The 15,302-nt window shown below is 29.7% G+C and overlaps 2 protein-coding genes and 1 long non-coding RNA gene across 4 annotated transcripts; all 3 read right to left on the bottom strand.

The window, feature by feature from the left end:
* Positions 1–352: 352 nt before the first annotated feature.
* ATRAD17 (RADIATION SENSITIVE 17) lies at positions 353–5,659 on the bottom strand. 2 transcript variants are annotated; one of them, XM_020348221.3, is made up of 12 exons: positions 5,300–5,659; positions 5,063–5,120; positions 4,278–4,363; positions 4,147–4,194; positions 3,627–3,683; positions 3,149–3,251; positions 2,558–2,868; positions 2,116–2,470; positions 1,837–1,962; positions 1,506–1,704; positions 1,366–1,423; positions 353–1,035 (listed from the first exon to the last, which is right to left on the bottom strand). In XM_020348221.3, the coding sequence occupies exons 1-12, from the start codon at positions 5,468–5,470 to the stop codon at positions 829–831; spliced, it is 1,779 nt and encodes a 592-aa protein (XP_020203810.1). In that variant the 5' UTR covers positions 5,471–5,659; the 3' UTR covers positions 353–828. The 2 variants fall into 2 exon arrangements, with proteins under 2 accessions (XP_020203810.1, XP_020203811.1); XM_020348222.3 differs by having other exon boundaries at positions 5,073–5,120; positions 5,300–5,381.
* A 2,265-nt stretch (positions 5,660–7,924) lies between these two features.
* On the bottom strand, positions 7,925–10,064 carry LOC145958290 (uncharacterized). The gene is made up of 2 exons (XR_014434040.1): positions 9,417–10,064; positions 7,925–8,151 (listed from the first exon to the last, which is right to left on the bottom strand). It is a non-coding gene; the product is annotated as an uncharacterized LOC145958290 (long non-coding RNA).
* Positions 10,065–10,708: 644 nt separating this feature from the next.
* On the bottom strand, positions 10,709–14,418 carry LOC109789310 (rac-like GTP-binding protein ARAC6). Its single transcript, XM_020348223.3, has 7 exons — positions 13,858–14,418; positions 12,937–13,024; positions 12,754–12,863; positions 12,522–12,585; positions 11,393–11,457; positions 11,226–11,291; positions 10,709–11,135 (listed from the first exon to the last, which is right to left on the bottom strand). The coding sequence occupies exons 1-7, from the start codon at positions 13,954–13,956 to the stop codon at positions 11,034–11,036; spliced, it is 594 nt and encodes a 197-aa protein (XP_020203812.1). The 5' UTR covers positions 13,957–14,418; the 3' UTR covers positions 10,709–11,033.
* Between the last annotated feature and the right edge of the window lie 884 nt (positions 14,419–15,302).

Consider the following 15,302-nt stretch of genomic DNA (forward strand, 5'->3'; position numbering starts at 1 on the left):
TGAACATGACGAAGACTTTTATGACCAATTTATATTGACATCTCATAGATGATTCTTAGATGGTGAGGTGGGAGAAACACCTCGAGTAAATCTCGTGATTTGCATTGTGTTGCTAACCGACTAAGAATTCTGGATATAAATTTATTAGCATTTATGAGAAGAAATTAAAAAAAAGAAAAAAAAGTGTACTTATAAAAATAAAAGTGCATATATCATGAGCTAAAATTATACAATCCTTATGGTTGTCACCCCTAAATGCAACAAATTGGTCTCTTTCTTCAACACCACCTGATCCTCCATTTTTTTCACCCCGTCAGATGGAGCATGTCGTCAAACCATTTGTCAAAAATGATAAAAACAAGAAATTGAACAATTGTATTGAATGACGGGTAAAAGGGGAATGAGTCTTCTTCCCCTTTTCTTACAAACTTTGATTGATCCCCTCTGACTTACTATAATTGTTGCCAACTAATTTTCCCCAACTTGCTACTACCTCGTACCAAACATCTATAGAGGAGTCAAAAGTGCGTATAGCACTCCAACACTGATTAATATAAAAATATTTTTAAGTAACAGTAAATATTTACAACGACACATTTTTTCACTAAGCACTTGTTTCCCAAAATCCATCATCCAATCAAGGTTTGAGTACCAATTCTGATTGTAATCAAGCATGCATCAGAACTCACAAAAACTGGCCGTTTCCTTTGTAATGCTTCAGCCCCAATCAATGATAGAGGAAATGGGGTTGAGAAGTGTCCTAACACTAGATGCATTAAAGGGAGATCTGCAAACTGAACAACCACATATATATTACACGTTGCATACCTACCAATCTTCTATGTCATCATCGGAAGTCCCCCTAGATTGTTCATCTAAATCCATTTTGTCAAAATCAAAATCTTCCATTTCCAAGTCATCACATGCTCTATTTCCAAGCAATTTAAGCATGGGCATGTACTCAGTGGCCATAATTGACGTATGATAAGAACTAAACCGTCTACAGGCAGGGATTCTGAGCCTATCCACCTCATTCTGCAATGTAAGATCATGAACAGAAGTCAAATTTAAATAGTGGCGAGAAACACAAAACTAGAAGATGAAATATTTGAATCTTCTAATGATAAAGCTCTTGCGAACACCACAAAGTAACAGACAAAAAATAAATAGCATAAACAGAAAATCTTTCAAAAAAATTATCGTTGAAGTACTATATTCCATTTATGCTCTCCAGAGTCCTTTTTTCTTTCCTAAGGTAACTAAACGTAACGCATTTCAAATTCAAATTTCCTACTTCAAATAGATAGTTGAAAAATTGCAGGATAAGAAAATATAACAAATAGAGGAGCCATATGATGAGTTTACCTTGTATAGTGATGCTTTCTCAACATGCCAGAGTTGTGGTCGCCGAATTGCATGCCACCTGTAAAAGTGAACATAATTAAAATATAACAGAAAAATATTTTTTTTGTCACACAGAAGACTGAATGCAAATAAGTGATAACCTGGAGGATAGCGGATGAGAATTTCCAAAAAGCACGCCCCGAACAGATATGGATGCAGCAGCTGACTGTAAAACACTCTCTGCCTCGTTATAACTACATAGCATTCCCCGATGTTTAGCAAGAAGAATGTCAGCATCACTTAGATATGAAGACAAAGTCCATGCATCATCTATTGCTTCGTCATTCAAAAAATCCAGAACTGCATGAAATTAGCAAGGAATTAGAAAGCTACTGGCTTTGGTTTAGAAAAAAAAAAAATCATCTTCGCTTTATAAATAATTTTTCAATTATTACAAAAGAATGTCAACAATGGCATATAGAAAGGAACTACCATTTTCATGCAGAAAATCAGCAACTGGACCAGGTTGCACATGGGCTTGACAAAGAATCTTCTCAGGGACATCCATTTTTAGTGGTAATCTTGAAAGTCTTTCTCGTATAAGAAATCCATCTTGATCTACCACACAAGAAAATGAACTAGTCAAAAGCAGTAAAGCAAATCTAGAGATTCAACTTAACCTACTTAATTTTGCAGATTCCCCAGGTAAAAGAATAAAAAATAAAAAATAAAAGACAAGATATGAAATTCAAATTTTGGTGAATTACGTACCATATTCTGTTGCAACTCCAGTCTCCCTTTTATTGTGCAAAAATTTCCCCAAGGCATGAAATAAAGATAATGTCTCGTCTCTGCCAAAGTGCAAGGAATATCCATCATCTGATCTAACAGGTTTAGTACTTTCCTCTTTCAATGCACCACGAGAGCAGGTAGGCGGGGCCAAAGAATGCACAAGAGTTGGTTTTACACAGAAAAACTGTAAAGAAGTAATTGCATGTCTGATGTCACCTCCACTTGTTTTTGCTATTAGATCAACATGCTCATCAGTCACATCACAATGCTCCATTTGGCATATTCTAAAAAGTATCTTCTTCATAGTATTCACTGTAATTGGATTGAATGCAACCTGAAAGTTCCCCAAACTAAGTTTTACATAAGTGTTCTCGTATAACATAACATCAAAAACCAGAAGAGGAATCTTCAAGGATGTAACCTTACAAGCCCCAGAACTCTCTAGAGATAGCTTCAGTTCTTCCAGGCAACGAGCATTATAATCTGCTGAATCAGCATTGCCGTAGTCCGTGAACAATATTGCTGTGGGTATTTGAATTGAATTCACTAAAAGGTGCAAGCAATCTTTAACTCTTCCAAAAGCAGGTTTCCCATTAATCATGGGAAGATCATCTATTAAAAGTATGATGGAAGGCTTTGACTCCCCAGAATGGGAATTCAGCAATAATCCATATTTCCGTACTCTGTCAACAAAACTTTCAAATTCATCCAACTTTGATGTGTATTGTGTCCCTATCAATGAATCAGAAAATTAATAAATAAATAAAAAATGGTTACAATCAGGAAGTTACAAATTTCATTCATCAGAATTCACACCTCTCAAATAGCATGTATTTTCCCATTTGGAATATGAACACAATGCACGTTGTCATTTTAATAATACATCCTGATGGACACTCACCATTCACAGAAAAATAAAAAATAAAAAATAGGTGATTTAACAATAAAGGCTAAAAGGGATGAGAACAAAGTTTTTCATGCTAGCTCATCAAAACATATTTGCTGAACCCACCTGTGCCCGAATTGTGAAGATGTTCTTGCCAAATTACAGGTGTAGGCGTGTTCCACCCATAAACTATTGCTCCCAGATAAGATGCAATTACATGAATAGCTGTCTACAAAATGAAAAGAAGAAATACTTCAATATGATATCAACGTGATATTTCTACCAAAGTACATTAAAATAAGGTCCTTATTCCTTAATGTAAAGTATTTCACATTTTTATTTTTTATTATATGTAGCAGATTTTATAAAAGTGAAGTGCTATTCAGTATTCAGTAATAATTAAGTTAAATCTGCAGATATAAGAAAAAAATAAAGAATCAAATTGAAACCAAAATACTGATGATATAGATAAAAGAAAAGATTTTGACACCAAACCACAATGGCCTGAAGTTCCAAATATTAACAATTTAACATTTCTAAACTGTCCTGAGAGGCTGAGCCAGTACAACAAAGAGGCTAAAATGATGAGGGAAGAGCTACATACGGATTTTCCAATTCCTGCTTGCCCACTGATGACAAGAACATTATTACTGTAGCCAGCCTGTAAATTTTCCATAAAGAGAAGAAAAAAGGAACCCACAATATGAATAGAATAAAAACAACATAATGTATAAATAACATTCAGATAGAACAACTTATAGTCGCTTATATCAGTATAACCTAGTAGTACAGGGGAACAAAATTCTATAAAAATGTAAAATCTGGAACTGAAGTACTAAACACATCAGAGGGGGAATTTTGAAGACTCTAAACAACCAACAGCCAAAAGATGATGCGGTTCTCTTTTTTCCTAACAAGCAAAAACTCTCAAACATTTTTAAAATATTGACAATTCAACATTACTTTATCATTAATACTTCATGTCTGTCAAAAAAAGACATTGTTTTGCAACTTTACAGGAATAATAATCTTTACCAGACTATAAATTCTAGTGGGTTAAACAAGATAATAATTAAAAGACAAGTAAATTGATTATAATCCTACAGCTCTTTTCCTAGATTTACCTTTGATGGTTTCAGCCTCTCCTCAAACCACATCTTAACTTCTTCAACCTGCAAATGCAACAAAAACAGAAAATTTGAGATGTTATTCATATCACTACCAAGATCAAGAACTTGGGAATCAGAGCCTTCACCTTTTTCTTGTGAACAGCAAGCTCATCCAGTGAATGGGGCTTGTATTTATCCACCCATAGCTCATCTGAATAACTCCTTTGAGTACCTGATGTATCCATTTAGTACTTATGACATCTTAGAGCATAGAAAAAAAGATACAGATCCAGAAAGTGCAACAATGGGTTAAAAGGGGCAAATTGAAGACTTCAAACCTTTACTTTAACATCAGTATCAAAATTGAAAAGGAAGCACAGTAATAGTGTAATACCACAGTTTGCCTCCTTTAAAATGAAGGGGTGCACCTTAGGGAATAAGGTGAAGTTACAACTGTCAATTAGAAAACTAACAGATTGATATTGTGATAAAATACAAACATAAGAATAAAAACTTTAGAGTTGTTAAAATTTAACAGTCGATTTTCTGTCAAGGGCTATAAATGCACTTTATTCTCTAAAAAGCATCCCCTCGCTTTACAGGAACTACGCATAGCATAGCGAAGTTCTCATCATCAGAATTAGCTCCTCCATAAAGTAACCAAGTATAAAGTAAGTAATCTCATTAGTTGATGAAAAGATCATCAGTTGATATTCTAACACATTCATGCTTTACTATGCATGTGCACATAATATCAACACTTATTTTTTCATCAACAGTTAAGACTTAAGATTGCTTACTCTACCTTCTAAAATGAGGAACTCACTTCACAATAGGCAAATCCCCCAACATCATGTCAAACCTAACAAATATACGAATATCCAATAAAATAAAAAAAATAAAAAAACGTTTAAAAACAGCAACAGCATACCAGCGGATACCTTTGACCCAGTAAACACTTCATTGAAATCGTCCCCAAATAAGTCTATCTGCAATAAAACGAACTCATCAAATTCCCACATTCCTCAAATAACACACATTCAACAAAATAGTAACAACGCAATGCGAACTAACTCAAACAGGCTTCGCAGCTATTAGTGAAAGTTACGTATAACATAAACCAAGTAACAAACACACAACAAAGTGAAAAAAAAAAAAAAATGGATACCTCATGCAGTTTGGAGAGGCGAGAGCGAGAAGCGGAACCACGAGCTCTCTTCTTTCCGCGAGAGGATGTGGACTTGTTCTTCGCATTTCTGCGTCTCGAATTCGATGAACTAACGTTGGAAGCATCTTCATCATCAGATGACAGAACAACGACGCAGCTTCGCTTTGCCATTGGAAAACCCTATTTTGTTTTAGGGATTTGTGGCAACGAGGGACAAATTGTTCGCTCAGTTCGTTGGCAGATTCACGAAAATGAAATCCACGGAAACCAACCTTGGCCGTGAAACGAAATCGAAAACCCCAACATGGTGGTGGGTTTTGGACTTTTGGTTTTGGAGCGCAAAATGTGAATGTTCGCGGTTTTTATTTTCCCTTTTTTTTATTGAGAGTATTTTATTTTCTTATTAAAATTTATTTAAAAACTTTACAACAACTCACTCATCATTTCCATTACACCAATGTTATTCTTTTTGTAGACCCCTTCATAACGAGTGCTCTACAAGTTATTGTTATGAACATTTGGTTGAAAATAACTTAAGAGACAAATAACTTGTGGGTTAATAGTTTAATATCAATTTTGATATGATTGATTATTGACCGATGTAGGGAATTACTATGAACATCAGATTTTTCATTAAATTTAAAATGTTTTGTTGTAGTCAGTGACGGATCTAGAAAATTTAGATAGTGGAGGCAAATTTATTTATATATTTATAATATTAAAAAAAATTACATATAACTTTTATATATATAAGTATATATATCAAAATTATTTTTTAAAATTTTTTATATCTACAATTAAAAATGAAAATAAATTAGGTCATATTAGATTATATTATAATTTGATAGGTTTGAATCTAACTTTTTTTTTAAATAGATGTCATAAATATAACTTATTTATTTGTCATAGATATTTTTTTTTAAATATTTGGTAAGAATTATAATCCTAAAAACTTATTTATAATAATTTAACACTAATAAAAATATAAAAAAAAATATGTTAAATTGTATAAAAATAAAGTTTAATTTATTTATGATATAAACATGTTTTTAATATCTAATATAAATTTTTAGATGATAATTTATTTTAAAACATATTTTATAATAAAAATTTTAAATAGAACATAAATCATTCAACCTTTCTTATTTTGATTTTTTTTAATCAACATATACGATCTTACAATCTTTACTATTTTGAATTTTTTTAATCAATGTATACAATAAACAGAAAACACAAAAGATAAACATGCATATTGTAAAATTTATTTTATAAAAAAATAATTTTTTAATATTTTTTTAGGTTCTTCTTTTTATTTTATTTTATATATTACATTATATATGTGGGTATTAATATATATATATATATATATATATATATTATAATTTAAATTTTTAAAAAATTATTCATTATCACATATAAAAACTAATCTCCTTTAAAATATTAAAAAATATAAAATAAAAGAACATTTCTTTCAAGTTTATATTTTTTATACATAATAATTTAAATATATATATTATTAAAATATAACATATGTTTTTTATAAAAAAAAAAAAAAATATATATATATATATATATATATATATATATGTGTGTGTGTGTGTAAACTGGTAGTGGGGGCAAGTGCCCCCACTATGCTTAATGTGCATCCGTCCCTGGTTGTAGTTAATTACATAATTAAGTAATTGATTATATAAATTTATAGAAAAATCGATATGCTCTTATGTAACTTATTATGTTATAGAGTAATTAATTACATGAGAGCAGATGAAGATTTGTGATTGAGTAGTAAAAATGTGTTTGGTTAGTATCTTTAAAATAATTTATCATATTTCTTAAAATTTGACCATGTTACTAATGTAATATATTACAAGGTATCCATAATCGACTACATAAGAAATAAAGGGTGAGACTTGAAAATTAAAGTTATCTTTTAACTTATTACATGAAGATGTAACCAATTACATCAGTTAAGGTTTTTTTTTTCTACATAGCAACAAGATCAATGTAATTGATTACATCTCAAGAAAGTGAATTAATAGTTTAACTTAATCCTACAAAATTAATTCGACTAAGAAAAAGGAGAGGTATATAAGGATTTTTTGTAATTAGGACTTTGTAAGTTTCATTTCTAGGAATTCTATAAAGAGAAGCTATGGAGCAAAAGGAGGCATTTTCTTCTTCTAATTCACCAAGAGCATCTAGATCCTCCCCTGAAGTTGAGTTGAAGTTGTAGAAGTTGATTCAAGTCCCTTGTTACTTGGATTTTGAAGAGAAAAGTTGACCCTAGAGGATTTTGTGGTTTTACCTATTATCTTATAAAGTATAATACCACATAATTCAACGGTTGAATTAGTTAAATTTGCATTATACAAAAAAGTTATCAAAGGCATGAAATTTGGTGTAAATTTTTAGACTTACACCTGGTATGAATAGATCTTGACTTATTTATATATATATATATATATATATATATGTATATATATGTATGTATGTATATGATTTTAAAACAATTTGATATGTCATTAAATTAATTTAACACATTATGTTTTAAAATAAATAAGTGTGACACCTATTCTACCCCAATATATAATACAATTAAATAAGGAAAACTTTCAATAACTACTTAGGTAAAATAGGTTCCCATGCAATTCATCCTTGAACATCCAACCAATTCAAATATAATAATTATAAAGCACAAGATTTTCAACAATGTTTAAATACAAAAGGAAAGGTAATCAACATAAAAGTAACCCTATCCTAATCTCATTGCTATGATGTTACATTATCAAAGCAAATCCATAGCTTTCAACTCTCGACACCTTGAGTGTTACCCTCGTCATTATCACCATTACCTAAGATAAAACCACAAAGCACATGGGTGAGAAAAACAAGCAAGCATATGTAAGACACAAGAAAAGAACTCCAACCCAAACATATAGTCAACCCAACATACATTTCAATAACAACAATGTCATTGTCGCATATGTTCAACAATTATTATCACCGCAATCACATCATCATACAACTCATATGTCGTGCTCATGCTCACATCAATGCATATATAATGCAACCTCCTAAGAAGCATTGACTCAAAGCGCCGCACAATGGGCGAGCTTCATCACTTTCCTCAGTCACGACCATGCATGGCCACACCATTTACATCACTTATGATTAGTGTCACATTGTTAATCACCACTTATGACCAATGCTCATGTCATGTCACCTCATCCATTCATTTTTTTCTATCCATGCCAATGCACAATTAATATAGATCTACATCTTACAACCATTCCACACCCAATTACATTTCGCAAATCAACTCATACAATTACACACCATTTGTACTTAATCATATAATAGCCATCTAGGTACACCATACAACTCAAATCATCATCAAAGTACATCAATATACATAGCAAATACATAGGTTGTGTTGGGCCTTACAAAGTTGCGCCCAACTTTAAGCCACTACAGAGAATACACACATATATTTACACTCAGGGAAATTATAATTTTGCCCTGTGCTAAGGAGCCACAAAGAGCACCAGGTCTTTCTCTTGTCCGGCGCCACGCCCGGTGCTAAGAAGCCATAGAGAGTTTACCAAATTATCACCCTCAACGTGGTACATCTCACGCCCGACGTGATTTTGTCTAGGCTTCACATTCATCAGCATGAATGTAAGCCCAACACCAAGAACTCAAGCCTAGCGCCAATGCGTTTTCCAAAAAATGCAATGTGAATAGAACATCCCAAAAATTCAAGAGCAATCATACAATCATTCTTTTACTAATTCAATTGGTCAAAAATACTTTTTTTCACATGGAAACACAACATCCATCATCAATTTCATGAGCTCACATCTCATTTAACAGTACCCAAATTCTTAATGAAACCCTAACCCATAGAGACAATTCAAAGGGATTCAATTATCTCTCAGAACGTTAATTTCATTAGATCATACAATAAACATGTTCACAGTTCAATTTAGGATCTAATCGGATCATCAATTTCGACTTCAAAAAAGAAATGGAAGAATCTTAAGAATTTAGGAATTTCTCCCACTACCCATTCTCTCTTGTAATCCCACACATGAATAGCTCATTTCCCTCCTCGTACCTTATTATGTTGAGCTGAAACAATTGACACAAATTTGGGACATTTTGAGTACTTCTCCTCAAAGCTCCTTCCTTCTACTCCATCTTTTTCTCAATTCATCCAGAATGCCCAAATGAGATAGATTAGCATACTCTGCCTAACCCCTTCTCATAAAATTCACTGAATCGGGTCGACCCGGCCCATTTTCCCCTTCTCCCATTAAATTAAATATATAAGTATAATAAATAATTTTTCTTGCATAAAAATAAGAATAATAATTCTGACCATAGAAAATAATACTTTAATAATATTATTATTAAAAAAATAGGATGTTACAATAAGTAAATATTTATTGTAAGATTATATGGTTATAAATTCTAACCTATTTAAAATTTTATATGTACGATTATTGAGAAAATATCATAATATTTAATTATTTAATTAAAAAATTAAATATATACAACAAGTATTTGAATATAATATCTCTATTGAGTTTGAAGAAAATGGGAAACAAAATTATTAACCGATTGCTAACTTGTTTCTTCAATGTAATATATAAAGTTTTAATTGAAAAGATTTATAAGAAACTCATGTTTTTATTGATATATAGGAAATTCCTACTCATTGAGGAATTGGATATTTTTTATAACATCAAGCATGTCATTTCATATTTCATATTGTAACCATTACTTATCATTATTTGGATCTAAGCTTGATTAGTAAATTATAGATAATTAATCAACCAAAAAATAGTTAAAAAAGGTTAAAAACGTCATATTAACAAATTGCGTCTTAATTGTAATTAATTAAATGTAAACTATATTTTGTATGATGTTTTAATAAGAAGTTTTCAAATACTATAAGATGAATTTTGACTCTTTTTTTGATTTTTTACAATAGTGGCTTACTACTCAAACTCGTCATCATTAAGTTGACCTTAGTTGATTTAGGTGAAATTTAAATTTGATACTATGGTTCATTTGCCTTATATTAATTAAAAATAGTTACATTGATATAGTAAAATAATTTCTTCAAACGAAAAAAAATTGCTAACCATTAATAATACGTTGGAGGCCTATTTTGCCACTCTTGTAAAAAATGTTAGTTAAGCATCACACTAGCTATAAAAAGCAATGCATTTATTTTATATTAGAGTATAACATTATTTGTTAGAAACAAAGCTGGCTCATTTGTTACTTCAATGATAAATAAAAAAAGAAAGTATACAAAAGTATAAAGAAAAATATCTCTAAAACTATAGAACAATTAAAAACAACTAAGAAATACCATAAAAAAATTAACCATAACAAGTATTATAGCAAAATGAAAAATAATTTAAATATATTCAAACAAATAAGGTTGTTATCCTAATTGGGATATTCCAATGTATTAATACATAAAACATATGTTAAGAAAAAGGTGGGAACCATGAAATGCAAATTTGACCATTATAACTCACAATAATTCCAAGAAAGCAAACACATCAACCACCTTATGATTCAAGGGGATCTAGTGTTTGTTAGATGAACATCTGAAAGACTCCAACTTCTTCAACGACCAAGGAATGAAGAAATGGAAGAAGAGGAGGGCAACATAAGTAGAACAAATGGTTGTCATCAAATGGTTGGACATAGTGAATCACAATATTGAACATGCCTTTTGTGCTTTATTCTTTTTTTTCTTTTGCTTTGGCGGTTGAAGGACAACTCTTATGGCTGCATCAAAGACTGCTTTCACATTCTACAATAAAGGCCAAAAGTAAATTTAAGACTACCAAGGAAATTAACCATTGTGTGCAAGAAGAAAAGGAAAATATATTCAATTACATACCTCTTGTGATTTCGAACTACATTCAATGTAAGCAGGTGCATTAATCAGCTTCTTAAGTTCTTCTCCCTTTAAGAATATAAGAAAAATTAAATTAAAAACCTAAAGTTGATTACATCCATGTTGTAGGAGTGCAAGACAACTAAAAAACCATAAAGAATCATATTTACTTGAACATTGGTAATGGGTACAGCACCAGGATGGTCTATGAAGAACTGCTTATCATCTCGAAGATCTGTCTCATTTCAAATCACAAAGTGGTAAAGGACTAACTCTTAATTGATAGAACAATTAATAAAGAATGCAAAGGTTAAGAAATTTTTTAACACAATTATTTGTGCTTAAATAGAATACAAATGAAAGTTAGGCATAAATCATTTTTAACTAATAATACTTATATGAAGATAGGACCAACTTATCTACATATACACGTACTACTTCATTAAAAACTTAACAATGGTGAACTACAACTTATAATGGAAGTCACTAAAATTTGACAAAATTGATATTTAAATCAATCTTTTAAATATTGATAGATATTATCACATTTATAGAAAAGGAAAAAATGGTTGTTTTAACCAAAATTTCAAAATAACAACTTCTAAATACATGTTTTACATTTGACAAACACTTTGTAAATCCAAGTTGACAAAGTTGAGTTTGATAATTTAGACCTTTAGCATTCTTATAAACTCACAATTGCCTTTAATCTAATTATTCATAAGAAAAGGTAAATGAGAAAATAAAAGAAAACCCAATACAAATATTTGGTCATTTAAAATGCTTAAACCTTTTCTATCAATGAGCAAATGTTATATACTCTTTATTATTCAAGCCACATATGAATATTGACAATAAATATCAATGTTAGTGTATGTAAAATCTCTACCTTGCAAAACATTCTAATCTCTACAAGGAAGAAGAGTAATGTCTAACTAAATACATGAAAATATTTAAACTAGCAATAAAAAGCACTAATAAGAAAAATAAAATAGAGGTGAAAAGTATAATAAAAAAAAGGGAAATAAGCAAACAAGATGTTCTAATAGAATAATCATTCATTTCTTTCTAAAAGTTAAAAAAAAAATCCTTTTAGTAATTTATAATTTATAAAATGAACATAACATTTTTTTAATGAATCAACCACATAAATTTTCAGTCATGGAATTCATATAATTATATGATGATTCCATAACACAAACATTTGTTAAAATTATAAATTGATATGTTGGAAGAAAAAAATTAACAAATGGACAATATTACAACATCCAACATCATATTAGGTAGCAATTAATTTACCAAGCTTTGTGCCAACCAAAATAATGGGAACACCAGGTGCATAATGCTTCAACTCTGGAATCCACTGGAAATGAAAACACACAATTTATTAGTATTTTTTTAATTAATATAAATATAATATAGTTTCGATTTGGATGGAAACATCATATTTGCATCAAAAGTAACTTGTTAAAGTGCATTTTCAAATTGAGGAAGACATGAAGATAAAATTTTAATATAGTGAGAAAAATACCTTTTTGGAAACATTTTCATAACTAGCTTTGCTTATGAGAGAGAAAGCCAGTATGAAAACATCGGCACCACGATAACTCAATGGTCGTAATCTATTATAATCCTCTTGTCCTATTACACAAAATAAAACAATAAAAGTCTAAAAATAATTCAACATCCTTATTTGACAAGGAAAAAAAAATACCGGCAGTGTCCCACAATCCCAAATTAACAGTGGCTCCATTCACAACCACATTTGCGCTGAAATTATCAAAAACAGTTGGCACGTAATCCTGGTTTCAATCAAAGTGAAGAGATGTGAAAAAAAAATCATCTTTCTTTCTCAATAAGTACAAATATAAGATGAAATATATATCACATATGACATTGAAACACAATCCCAAAATCTGACGACAACTTAGAGGATAAACTTAACATTGAATCTCATTATTTCCTATATCACATGTAAATCAATACCTGATAAATCAATGCATGTAAAACTCTCGAGTTCTTAACCATCATCATGTAGATAAATCAAAACAAGTCATAACATACCTTGCTTTATACATCTATATCCATGAACACTTCAAAGAAAATATTTTTTCACATCCATTACGCATGTTAGACACCTTTTGATTCTTCCTTAATGGAGATGAAATCCAATTACATACAAAAATATCATAAAAATCCTCCAAGATTTTTTAAAAGAAAGTTGTTAATCTTGGCGAGCAAAATAAAATAAGTTTTACAAAGACTTTTAAGAAAGAAAATGTTTTCATTTTTATCATAATATCAAACCAAAATTTTCAAATAAAATGATCAAAACCTTGTACAAAATTTATTTGACATCAAAATTTATGATTCTCTCAAATAACAATGAAGAAAAATACAAATTTTCTTACAATACCTTCAAGTCTTTGTCCATTTTTATCACATTGATCAAATTTCAAATTTTTTTAATTAGATGATAATCATTATAGTACTTATAATAAAAATACAAATTTGTAAACATTCAATCCAAAAGATTTAAACAAAAATAAAAAATAAAAAGAAGGAGAAGAAGAAGAAGAAACACATTGTTACTAATACATAAACAAACAAAGAAAAATAAGGGAAAAAAACTCACTGTGGGAAAGGTGTTGCTAGTGTAGGAAATTAGCAAACAAGTTTTGCCCACAGCTCCATCCCCAACAGTAACACACTTGATGAACCTAGAAGCGCTCATCTTCTTCAATTATCCTTTATTCACCTCAAAAATGAAACCCTTCGATCATTCACTTGAGGAGCTTAATTAATAACTTGCCCACACACCCTTCCAATATCCTCTACTCATCTAGTTATTGCAATTTTTGGTTCAATCATGCATTTTTTTGAGACAAAATGAAATTATAGAAACTTCCATGAATGTAGAGAGGGAAAGTTGTGCAACACAAGCACACACAAGATACCAAAATGAATTTGGAAAGTGAAAAAAGAAAGAGAGGGGAAATTAGGAAGAAAAAGGGAAATGAGAAACCCTAACACATTTGGAAGAGACGGGAATTATGCATGAGGAAATGTGAGTTGTTGCGAAATGAGATCAAAGAGAGAGAAACAAGAATCCTTCTGGTGCGGAAAATTTTGCCGTTGAAGCGTTCATTATGCGAATCAATCTTTGCAAACTCTGTTACTGTTATTGTTTGTTTTTGTTTTATTTTTAAAATTACAAATATTTATTTTATTTTTTTAGTTGTTTAATTGTGTGTTTTCCTATTTTGGAAGAAAGTTTTTTACATACCGCATTAATCGCAAGGAAACTCGGTTTCCTTTAAAAAATGTTTGGATGTGACTCATTTTGAAGTGTACATAGAAATTTTTTATTATTAAGATAAAATTGAACCAAAGGCAAAAGACAATAACAATACTAACCAAAGGATCTAAAGAAATTTTATTATAACAAATATTTGCATAGAGGGGACATTCCTAACACACACACACACACACACACACATATATATATATATATATATATATATATATATATATATTAATTTCTCTTAATTTATTAAAGAAAAAGAAAAAAAAACAAAGAAGATATTTTGTTTTCAAAAATAATATTTTAATTTCTATAATTCAAATATTAACTTTTATCTTATATTTTATTTTATTTTTTACTTCTTGTAAACCAAAAGTTAACAAGTTATTTTTTTAATCATTCATGCAATGCATAAATATAACAGTTTACTTTATATAATTAAAAATTATAATAATATATCCTTTTCAATATATAAATTATGCTATAATTAAAATTTGTAATAAATATAGATTTTTGAATATATATATATATATATATATATATATTGATAAATAGTTTATATTGTCATACAATTTTTAACTATTGTTAATTTCTTTTAAAAAAAATATTAAATTCAATTTATGAATAAAAATGATAAATTAAAAGATATAATAAGTTAAGTAAAATCCTAAAACACCATTGAGAATGTGAATCAACTAGCACATGTTATTTCAACTTAATTATAGTGATCTTAATTTCAAGTGTAAGATACTTAGACGAAAAACTTTATATTCTAT

This window comes from Cajanus cajan, chromosome 5 (assembly GCF_000230855.2).
Source record: "Cajanus cajan strain Asha chromosome 5, NIPB_CcT2T_4, whole genome shotgun sequence".
Lineage (NCBI taxonomy): Eukaryota > Viridiplantae > Streptophyta > Magnoliopsida > Fabales > Fabaceae > Cajanus > Cajanus cajan.